Source organism: Odontesthes bonariensis, chromosome 19, assembly GCF_027942865.1.
Source record: "Odontesthes bonariensis isolate fOdoBon6 chromosome 19, fOdoBon6.hap1, whole genome shotgun sequence".
NCBI classification, from domain to species: domain Eukaryota; kingdom Metazoa; phylum Chordata; class Actinopteri; order Atheriniformes; family Atherinopsidae; genus Odontesthes; species Odontesthes bonariensis.
Genome location: NC_134524.1, coordinates 13,925,380 through 13,937,595, shown reverse-complemented (window position 1 = coordinate 13,937,595; position 12,216 = coordinate 13,925,380). Strand labels below are relative to the sequence as shown.

General features: G+C 42.0%; 1 protein-coding gene across 2 annotated transcripts in view; it reads left to right on the top strand.

The window, feature by feature from the left end:
• The window catches only part of dhx15 (DEAH (Asp-Glu-Ala-His) box helicase 15), a 28,259-nt gene extending 26,014 nt beyond the window's left edge, over positions 1 to 2,245 (top strand). For both annotated transcript variants that reach the window (XM_075451257.1, XM_075451256.1), the window contains exon 14: positions 314 to 2,245. In XM_075451257.1, the coding sequence (XP_075307372.1) occupies positions 314 to 431 (118 nt within the window). In that variant the 3' untranslated portion in view covers positions 432 to 2,245. The remainder of the gene's footprint in view (positions 1 to 313) is intronic.
• The last annotated feature ends 9,971 nt before the right edge of the window (positions 2,246 to 12,216 follow it).

The window sequence follows — 12,216 nt, the reverse complement described above, 5'->3', positions numbered from 1 at the left end:
TACAATTCCCTTGCCAAATTTTAGAAGCCGGCACCACTGAAATATTTTTGTTTGGGAAAATTGCTACAAAAGTGAATTACGACCGAGATTGATTGGGTCTCACCAGTGTAGGTTTCTGCGCATCACATAAAATCAGCCAAACTGCAACAATTCTTCTACCCGTGTCCCCCCCCGTGACCTCGTACAATTATGTATCACATTTGTTGTGCATGCTCCAGTAGTCACCTTTTGAATATGGAAGAACGACTTTTCTCCCACAAGTAAACACTGAAGACAATTTTTGTGACTAATGTTTACTTGTTTTCTTTCCTAGGCTGGTGAAAATTGCCCCGCAGTACTACGAGATGAGTAACTTCCCCCAGTGTGAAGCAAAGAGGCAGTTGGAGCGTATTATTGCAAAACTCTCGTCCAAGGAATACACTCAGTACTAAAAAGGTCTGCATGTGCTGCGGCGGCGGCATTTGCAGCAAGTAAAAATCTGAATATGAATGTTGTTTTTTTTTTTGTTTTTTGATTCCCACCGAAAACTAATTTTGACTTCTATTTGTGTCTCACTGCATCTGATGCATCTCCATGATGATTGTCTGAATTGTGTATTTTCTTTCATCCCTTTTCTTTTTTTTCATCCTATAGATGAAATGAGTTAAGCACTAGTAGAAATGGACAGACAATAAATGGCTGGTTATAAGAAGCTGCATGATACTTAATGTAAATTGACACATTCCTTTGTTTTGCCCCTGATAAAAAAAAAAAATAAAAAATGGCGTTAATCTATGGGGATTAAATGTAATTTATACAGTATTTTGATGCAGGCCTAATGTAACGATGTCATCTTGTCATGGAGATACGAAGATGACAAGAATTCCTGTCAACTGTTTAACTTAATAAAGAAAATTTTGTGATAATAATCCGTCTCTCAGCATGAAAATACATTCAAATAACAGGATGCTCTTTCCCTAAACTTTCTCACTCAACCTTCCAAAGTGCTCACATCCCAACCTGCCAAAATCCTGCCCGTTTTCCTGGCTCTTCGGGGAAGTTAAATCTTCTAACTGGGATATTGATAGCTTCAGAAACAGTTGGAGTTGGAGGGGGATGTTAATTACAAGTGTTTCGGAACAAAAATCCCTGCTGAGCCGGCTGTACAGCCCTCGTGTCAATGCCTCTCTAATGTGAAAGGTAAAGGTGTGCTTTTGGGAGAAGCTTGACCACCTCGGTGAGTTAAGGAGAAAAAAAAAACTAATCAGAATAAAAGAGAGCAGTAAAACCTACACTTTTTGTCTGGTAATGTGGGAATTCCACGAACAGCAAGTCCTGTGTCCAACCACCTCTGATGGACTGCTGAGCGGACGGTCTTGTATTGTGTTGAGCGTCAGCTTTGTTTATTGTAACCATTTGCCCTCTCCACTTTGAGAATTTTGCTCCTTAAAGTTGCGCTTTACACATTTTACATCTTGCAGTCAAACATGTAACAGTGCTCGCAAAAGAATTGTCTTTCCCGTAGTTTTTTTTTTTTCCCCAACATTTTTGTTGTATACGGTTTGGATTTAAAAAGGATATTTTGGGGTTTTGTGTCATTTAATCTACCCCTCATACTGCTTTTAAGGTGCAAAATATTCCTAATTGTGAAATAGGTGAAATGGAAAACTGTATGTTTCTGTTATCCTCTGCATGATTAAAATGATAATATCACATGTCCATTAAAGACTTTAAATGTCAACAACAGACCAAACAAACAAAAAAAAAAAAACTAGGACAGATGGGGTCAGATTTTGTTCTGGCTGTGTTTTTCTTTTTTTTGTTTGTTTTTTGTTTTTCCTTGTATCATCCTCTCCTGTGTAAAAGAAAAAAAAATAGGATAAACTGTAAAGTTCTGTTGGAAAACATGAGAATAAACGTGGGATCGTTTTCTTATTTTGCACTGTATGCTTTAGAAAAGAATGTGTCATCATTACAAAAGCCGCCATTATATAATGTTAATGCCACCACAGGAGGGATCTTATTGCAGATTAAGAGGGGGAAAAAAATCTGTTCTTATACTGGCATCAGCAATTATAGGCTAGAAAGACTTGAGGATGCTGGATACCAGCAAAACTCCAATGATGTGCAGAAAACCTGAATTATATGATGGGATGTGTGCATTTTAAGATCCTCGTTTAAATGCGATCATTAATTTGCATCAAAGGATGATGCAAATCCTTTCAGCTTTGCAGACATGCATTTGAAAATAAATTTGTGTTTCATATTTAGTGTTGTCATTTTTCTTATTAGCGATTATATGAGCTTTTTAACACCATTTATAGTATCGTGTACACTTTAGACCGTGTCAATGCAAAGCTGTGCTGCAGCTACCTATAATTCATGAGAAGGAGAGCAACTGATTTCACACGAGGGTTTACGGGTGTTGGTGAGGACTCAAATGAATCTTATGTGAATACTTGATTCTTTAATCTCTGACCCAACTATCACTGCTTAAGATGCGTTATGGATAATGTAGATGTGACAAATGTATTGCTTAGGAACTGATTACAACAGATTGGTTTTCAAAAAGGATTGTCAGTGTACACTAACAAATCCAAAACTGCTCATTGCTTTCATACCTCTGTTATGAGATCTTATAAAAAGGCAATGAACTATTTCTAATGCAGGTGCATGGTAAAAGTAAAAGTTTGTCATACCCTCGCTTTCCTCTGCTCTGCCTCGCAGCTTTACATCAACTCAAGTGAACATGCGCAACACTCAACTAAGTACAGCGTCGGAAATGAACATGTAAGCATTTTCACAATCTCTGTAGTGTCTGGGTGTAGGCAGGCAGACTTGCCAGACATCAGGGACTTGTAAATCAGGGACTTTTTAAATTACGCCTGCAGATTGGGTAATATGCTAAGTCAGGAAATGAGCATGTGTGTTTCAGTATTTTTTGGACTGTTGGGAGACGGCTTTTTAAGTGGATGGCCTTTTTGCTTGGGAACACATACAAGAACCACAAAAGGGTGCCGAAGAGATTAGTTTTCCTCGGAAGTGGAGCCAATAGAAAAGCCATTAGTTTCAGCTGATCTGGAAATTATTTGGAATTGATCCTGAGGTGGGAGCGGTTTTTCATGCTCAATGTTTCCATCGATTCACGCTGCCATAATTACAAATGAAAATCTTTGTCTCCAACTTCTTTTTTTTCCTTTGCCTGGTGTTAGCAGGTGCTCTTTCTTCCTGTGCTCAGTCCGCGTAGATGTTAATACAACAGCATCCATGTCATGGCATCAGGCTGGAAATTTGACAAACTGCGATGAGATTTGTGTAATTCTTTTACAAAGCTGGAAAGTTACTTGAGGCCAAGGATGCAAAGTTCTGAATACGATGTATATTTTACCCCACAGCTGTTAACACATCCACAATTCCATTCTTGGCTATGGAAAGGTGACATTTTATGTGGCTTTTTGACAGTTCCTTCCCAAAAGTAGCAAACACAAACAGAAAATAGACAGCTATTGTTAAGTGTGTTTCCAAACAGTATGAATCACCAGCTCGCTACAGCTCAATCTCCCACCACCCACAGAGTCCTGGATGGTGCCTCATCATCATTTGAGACCGTGGGTAGGGAAGTTTATTGCAGAACACCTCAGCATTTCAGGAAAACCTTCCACCCACCCAGTTCTCCTCCCATCCAACGCTGGTCACCCCCCCTCCCCTAACATCACCAAGACAGGTGTCTTATCTCCATCGTGCAGCAAAAGCACAGCCAATCTTCCAGTAAGATGGTGGCTGGAATGTGACAAATCCATCTGTCCTGGTTTGAATTTGTATGCTAATTTGAAGTAATAGCCCCTCTGGTGACAGTGCAAGGGAACAATTCAATCATGCCATCTATGACAGTTGCTTTCCAGCCTTCTCTGTGATATGGGAGTATATGCACGAATTGCTGGGTTAGGCTTGATAGATTGGTTATGTTGCCAAGGTGTGTGCATGTTTAAAATGGGCTGCCAGTTTGAAATGAATCATGCAACTACTGAAGGCACCTGTGCAGAAATGTGCAGCCACTACCTGTGGGCTGAGGGGCAAACGGTGTTTGAGCCGACCCGTTAGCATTTCCTCACAACTCTGCCGGGTTGGTAACTGTGCTGAACTTTCACCCAGTTCCACTGCCATGCCCCTTGTGACATATGCCTCAGTGATAGAAGTGTCCCCTGGAAAGATCACACGAACACAATTGTTAGATTGTTACACTGAATTCTCTCAGGCTGTTGATTTGATTCTGTGAAAAGCTTTCAAGTGTCACTGGGCAGAGGAGGAAATAGTTGAGAGAAGCAGCACAGAAAATACAAGCGGAAGTAAAGGAGCAAGCTGAATGTGCACCACTCCATTATCTTTAAATTAATCTACAGGATAGGTTATGGTTGATGGTTACAGATAAAGCTAAAGGACATACCACTCTTCATTTAGCTTCCATCAATCTTTTTCTTTACCTCAAGATCAGATCCCACCTTCTCTCAAGGCACAGAGTTAGTTTATCACATTTCTTCCTCTCATAATGCATTTCATTACATTATGACACATAATAATCACTGCAGCTGTCATTGATAGATCAAAATATTGCTTAGTCCTTTATTTTGTGTCTATTCAAAGCACAGGAAAAGAACGTATTTTATCATAATTCACTATGTTGGCACTGCTCGTATGGCTCGTGAGAACGAACAAGACGAAATGCGTAGGCTGGGTCACAATAGGAAACATTCCCTGTCTCTCTCTTACAGTCACTGCCAGACTGAATCCTTGACAATTTCTGCTAGAAAAGAGAATATGCAGCACTGTGCCAATTGACCACACTTCAAAAGGGTGCAGATCATGCGTGGCAAACGCATTTGATCAAACAAGGGCGGCAGCAAAGAAGACTGATGCATGGTGAAGGCCCGTCGAACCACACGGGTCTTATATCAAGATAAATAGTGTGCGAAAAGACAGCTCTCCAAATGAAGCCTGTTAGCAGCAGCTGCCTTGAACAGTTTATGGAAAATTAAATATTTTCTGTGCTCAGCACGGCTACATGTGGATAACAAATAATTCTAAACGATATGGGCTTTGTTCTGAGGGAAGAATGTTTTCTGCAATGTTGTCCTCTACAGTCATTATTTGATTTGTACCTAAAAACTGAATTTGCTTTTAAACATTAGGTCAAAATCATTTTTATGATCTAATTTTGTACTCATCTGCAAAAACCCGTGCTGATTTTGATGCCTGCCTGGCTGTCTGAAACCCATCTTTTCAGAAGGTGAGGAGAGGGGCTATGATATAATGGTCTCTCATTCAATACATTTAACTGTCGTTTTTTTTTATCACAGTTTGCTTCTGTATCAGTTACATCTGATTTTGGATGAACTGAATTAGCCTCTGGCTTTATGTCTGTCAGGCGCAGTTGTCTGTGTCGTGTTTTTCTGCATACTTTGTACCTGTCAAGTAACGTAAGAGAGCACTGTGAGGAGAAAATTAGTTGCAAATTATTCCAGGCTAATTGTGTTTCAGGCGATGACAGATAAAGCGTTACAAAACTAGGATTTTTACTTTTGACTCACAACATAATGTCTTAGCTTAAAGGCTTAGGAGCACCAATGTGGTTGTTTTCACTTGTACTGACCGATTAAACCTCTGCCAAGGCTGAAGTCAGGCTGCGCTGTGCTGGGAATATGTGATGTCAGCAGTATGAGTGAATGAACAGTACAAGTGATAAGGGTGGACGTAGTACAACAACGCTAACTGAAAGAGCGAGAGAGATGTCATTCAGGCACAGTGAACGCACAGGCCCACGGTGTCCAGGAAGGAGAACTCGGTGTCTTCATGGAACTTCATGGAGTCGCTTGCTTGGTGGTGCCTTTTAATAAGGAGTTATAGCATGTGTGCTGAGATAATATGACACTTATTGTCACGGTGTCTGGCTCTGCCCTCTGCTCTGTGCCTGAGCTGGTTCATCCCCTGCCATTTCTCTCCCCTCACTCTGTTCTCTCTAATCAGCCTGCAATCAACTCAGCTGCACTCACCTGTTTGCCTCCCTTTATAAGCAGGCCTGGGAGTGCCATTCCTCTACCAGACTGTCTGCTTACCTGAATCTCAGCACAGCAACGGTCCAGCACTAGTCTTTGGCTTGGCCTTTTGTGTATGACCCTGCTTTTGGACCTGACTTTGATTCAGCCTCTGTCTCTTTTTGACATTGTGAGTAGCCCGGTTTATTGATCTGGCGCTGTTGGATTTTTGGATTGTGAATTTCGGACTTGGCTCTCTGTCTCTGATTTTTGGACCTGTTTTGTCTCCTTGCTTTCCTCGGATCTGTGTATGACCCAGCTTGTTATCTTGGACTTGTTAAGGATTTTTAGATCGGATTGTTTGGATCTTCATCCTTCCTCTGCATTAACCTTCCTGATCTCCAAGTCTCTCCCCAGTTCAGCCCCGTCTGCTCCTGGAACTCTGTTACCCAGCATTCCCTAATCCATCTACTCCCCTGCAGAGTCATTCATTTACATTTCTGTGAGTACCAAGCATTTGGATATCCCAATATCCATAGTTTTCCTGGTCGGGCGACTTATTCCTGTGTCCAGGCTCACCCGAAGATCGGTCTGGCTCCTGCTGATATCTGCTGCTTGGACTTTAGTCTTGGATCCTCCTGCAATTCATAAATTTTGTTGTACAATAAACCTTTCAAAACTTGCAGAATGCCTCATTTGAGTCCTTTTGGGCATTTGTTTTGCATTTTGATCACACACAGGGGGACCTTTGGGTGGCTGCTGTGACTTCTGAGATGGCTGGTAGCACCAAATCTTATTTTAGGGGGGGGGGGGGCTTCATGGCAGATTTGCACAAACCACGCTTACTGAGGCCCAGTGCTGTGAGGAGCCCACAAGCCTCAGAGGAGATAAAAAAAAAAAAAAAAAATCAGTGGGAAAGTTAAAAGCTTAGCCTGACTCCATGTAATTCAAGTCGACGGCTACATCATGACGAAGGAACACGAGAAGCTCGAAAGATGCCAAGAGTTGTGGGACGTGAAGACAACAATGCTGCCAGTGAAATCTGAGCATTAGAGAAAGTGGCTCCAAAAGAGCACCGAGTCCTAAGACCAGATGAGATACTGGGACCCATCTAAGCTCTTCACCTGTTGTGACTTATTACCTGCTTATCAGGGCAGTTCGTTACAAGTATGCCCACTGCACTAAGTGCAGCTCTGTAGAAATAGATTTTTTTTTTTTGTGAAATGAACCATATACTCGGGTCTTTCACTCTGCATGACATGTATACCACTCTGTAGGACACGGGCTCTGATTCCCAATGACATTTCTGTCAAGGACAAAACTACCAGTCCTCAGGGAAGAGATGGGCAGCAACTCTCAGACAGCATACGTAACTCATGTTTGCGGTACTCTTGACAATTAGACACCTGAAGGCGGTCCGCCGACTGTTTTTGGGAACCACCGCATCCTGACGGATCCCTTTCTCACTATTTTTTTTTTTTTTTGAGGGGGGGCGGCGGCCACGTGACCGAGGAAGCAGCAGCCAGCACCCCGCCGTTCGTTTGATAGCTTCACGGCGCCGGACGGAGAAGCAAGCGGGGCAGAAGGAGAAGGAGACCCGACAGGAAAAGACACTCGTCGAGGGAAGACTTGCAGAAAAATCTCCGTTTGCATCATTACAAGTCCGCCGACTCCTCGACCAGGCACGGCTGGCTCACCATGGACGGTTTTGGCAGGACCGAAGATGAGCTGTTCTCCTCCTGCCTCCTCAACCTCACCTGGGAGACTTGCTACGAGCAGGTAGGGCGAGACTCTCCCTGAAACGTGTCGGCTAAATGGATATTTAGGTCAGCCTAACCGCCGTCTGTTGCGACAACACTCTGATTAAATCGGCGGAAATAAGTTTTGAGTGAGTCGGCACGTGAAGCCGAGAGCAGGTGCAACTTCGCTAAGTTAATTCCAGCTGATGAGGCGCGCGCGCGCGCGTGTGTGTTTCACGAGCTCGGAATACGTCTCCGTAAAGCCACCTTCCCGAACTTTCTCAGCTAATTAAATCCTCGGAAATCGACTTATGCACGACAAAAACTAATGTTTTCACCAGACACATTATCAGCAAATGAGAAGCGGGCAAAAAAAATAAATAAAAACATTCTTGTGAAGACACTGAGATGCACCATCTCTGGGTATTACACTAAGTGATACATTTCCACCTCCAACCGGTCCCGAGGCATGCAGGTTGCCAGGTAAGTGTTAAAAGTGAGAACATCACTTTGATCCTGACGTTTTGGGCCTTTCCTCACACAGCAGAGCAGCGCTGGTGTCTGTTTGGAGATAATTACTCAATTCCTCCCCTCCAGCTCAATCAGTTCTGCCTTTAAAAAAAACAAAAAACGCACACACACTTCTTCTACTGTATGAAATCCTTCTCATTTCTCGCGTTCTAATTTGTGTGAGGAGGGTGTGCGGCTGAAGTCATCTGCCACAAGAATGCCAATGAAATCATCCTCTGAATGTTAAGAGGACTCCCAGCTATTTAGCAATTTATGCTCAATGATTGCTGCCAAAATATTTCTACAGTGATTTTTATGGTAATTTACTTGAATGCCACCATGAGAGCTCAGGATATACATACAGGATATTTATTTCTCTGTTATCAGAATCCAGGTTGCAGTACAGCGGAGGGGAACACTTAAACAATCAATCTCCTGTGGTTTAGTGGGCTACCATTTGAATTACAAGTAATCGCAAATTAAAGAGGATTAGGCTCTTAAAGCCTGAGCTCCTGATTTGCTGTGCTAAGAGTCATAATGTAACAGTTATTTAGGCACAGGAAACAAAAGCCACTCCAAACACGACTTGGAATCGCAAAGTCATTGGGAATGGCATTTTAAATGTGCAACAATTAAGCCTCAGCATTTTCAGCTCCAAAACGGAATTTGGCACATCGGTTTGGAGTCGCATATTTACGAGTTCAAGGCATTTTTTTTAAATCCCTGTAAATTTCAACTGAATTTCCATCCATGCTTTTGAACTATTCATCTTAAAAGAAGCAATCTTAGTTCCTTTCAAGGCAGTCTTGTGTTTTTCTTTTTTTCTTCCCCAACAATAGTATCCTAAAATGGATGAAGAAGAAATGGAAAATCTCATTCTGGTAGCTATTTTAGACTTTCCTGACATCTGACCACATGCTAAATGGATTGTTCTGCAGTACAGGCTTTTATCACAACTCTGATGTATGAAGAGTTAAAAAGACCATTGTCCTCCTGCTTTCAGTACAGTTCGCACACTCTGCTTTGAACATCACTCCTCGGTAAAGAGATAAAAGTAAATAAAGAAAAAAGTTAACCCTTCAGAGGCAGGGTCATCTGCGAGGCCAGTTTGTTGTTGGCCACTCACAGATCCTCTCTTGCCCTCCCCAAGTCTTAGGGCGGGTGGGGTAAGTAAGTAAATAAATAAATAAATGAATAAATAAGGGAGTAAAGAAAAATGTTGACACAGTCTGTCCTTGTGGCCAGATTATCCACTCATGCTTGAGCGCTGGGTAAAGGCCCTGCATTATTCAGTCTAAGACACAGAGGCAGGGAAAAAACTGTGGAAAAGCTGGGCTTTGCCTCAGGAGTGTGTGTGTGTGTGTGCGTGTGTGTGTGTGTGTGTGTGTGTGCACACGCATGCTCTGGGTTGAGCGCCTCCACTTTTGAAAGGGCAGACGTGGTGCTAACTGTAATGCACAGGGTTTGAGAAGTCGCAGTCTCTGCTTAATTATCACATGAACTTACTGCCTCCCCTCAGCTCCATCTCTTTCTTCCCCTTCCCCTTCTCTGCGTCTCACACGTTCCCCCCCACCCCCTTGGCAGGCTTCACCAGGGCTGCTGTCCGTGGTGCTGAAAGTTTCATCACACATGTTGGGGATGTCTCTCCCTTTTTTTTTTTTTTTTTTTCTCTCTCCCTTGGATTTCCAGTCTCCAGTCTCTGGCCAGAGTTCACTTCTCTTCAAAAGCAATGTATTCACTTTGTCTCGACAAAATGTGTGCCAGCACTTGGCAGTCCAACTCGAAAGGGTGAAGCCTGTCATTTAAAACATTAAAAAACACTGCAGGTTGCACAGTGTGCGCTGGGAAGCAGCAAGAACTAATATCTGTTTTCATGCGTCTGTTGTTGCCTACAGCAAGGCTCAAGTTACATTGCGACACACTCAGTGGCTTTGCCATATGAAAGATCCTTCATATGTGCTCTTATGTGCATTATTTTGTCCTTGTGAGTCACTTGTTTTTCTGTGTAATGAATCACGAGCCAGAACGATTTCAGCGGAGGCTCACTCTCCAGCAAGAGACGGAGGAAAACATTTTATAGGCAGAGTTTATGAGTGATCGCAGACTCTTATCTTTGTTTGAGTTGAGAATAATAAGCTCCATATTTATTGGCAGGAGGAAAAAAAGTAGGATTTCATAGTTCTATTATTCAGATTTAGTAAAGTCTTCATCTGAGGTATTTGCCCTCTCTACCATATCCTGGTTCACGATGTTTGAGTAATATTTGAGTTAGAACTAAAGCTGTGATACATGGTGAGTCAGTTAGTCCATCAACAGAATATTATTCGGCTACTGTTTGGCATCTGATAATCATTTAAGTTAGTTTACAGGTAAACTCCGGTCATGGTTTTAGCTTCTCCGGTCTGAGTTTAATTGCTTTATATCCCTTGAAACGGTTTCTTTTGGGATCTTGGCTGAAATCCATTTGAAAACATAGTCTTTAGAGTTGTCCTTGCTTTTCTGAGGCTTAATCATTCATTCATTCATTTGTTTATTTAGATCGGATCAATCAGTAATGACAATAACTGTAAGATTCAGCCGGGCTCATTTCTCAATGAGACACCACATCAAACAAATGTTGTCTTGTTTGCAGATAGGAAACCACTGAGGAATCATCCTGTTGTTGTTTTACAAACTACTGATTCAGAGTGCCTACGAGAGAGGTGCTGAGGGCCAGTCAATTCCGTGGCATGTCTGATGTCATCTGCTATTGACTATGTACTCCACTATTTAGGGAATCTGTTTGATGAGCTAACCAAACCGGCTCAGGAGTGTTGTGACGCCCTACATAGCAGACTGTGGCAACAATTATGCAAAGCAATCTCTGTTCAAATTAATGTTTCAGTACAGTTTAAGTAGTAATCTCCATCCAAGCTTAAAGAAAGATATACCACATGAACATTTACTGAACATGGAAGCGGTGGTAAAAAGGCATGCCCCCTATGCATGTTTATAATTGTGTTTTATTAATCTAAGCATTTGTTGCAAGATGAAATGCAGAGCTCATCTCCACTGCCACTAGAATAGAAAACGAGGTCGGCAATACCCGCAACACAGTTGGCCCCTGGTAGTTTAGACTGAGGTGGGAAAAGTGCAACTTCGGCTGATGGCGACGTCAGCTCAGCCACGGTTTACTGGTGTGAGTGAGCTTACCACAGATGCAGATCTTGTGGGAGAGCTGTCTGTGGTGATACTTTGAGAGAGAAACCTCTCCTCTTTTAAAAAAAAATAAAAAATTAAAATTTTAATTTCTCCCCTGAAAATACAATTGAATTACGTTACCAGAAGGGTGAAAGGAAATCAATACAAAGGATTAAAAATAGGACCTTCACGATCATTTCCGTTTTAGTAACAGTACAGTAACTGTCCTGACAGCTTTCACACTCAAAATGGAAACTGTCGTCTTAGTCGCTCATATGCATTGACTATGAGCTATCAGGGAGGGAAATCCCATATATTTCACCCCCTTTGGGAGAGATATTCATAGAAGATAACGGATCTGAGATTTCAGGCTAAAAATGTATCACTTCATGAGTGACAATGAGACCTTTAGCCAATGCTTGTAGAGTTGTTAATTATTGAATGTAGCACCTTCTTAACCTCATCATTTTACATGTATTTCTTATTCACACAGACAATCATTCAGCCCTGTGTGTGTATGTATATATATATTATAATATAATATAATATACACTTTATGTAAGTAAGGTTCTGCAATAGACTGGACCCCGTTGACATGGGTTTAAGCGGGTATGAAAAACGGCTGGATGGATGAATAAAAGTGTGCAACACTTTTTTTTTTCTCTCTAATTTCACACGAATGACCATTTCAGGCGCAATGTGGGGCTCAGTGTCTGACCCATGTGGATTTACAAGGGATCGATCTGCTGACCTTTCGGTGGGAAGGCAACCGTTTTAGC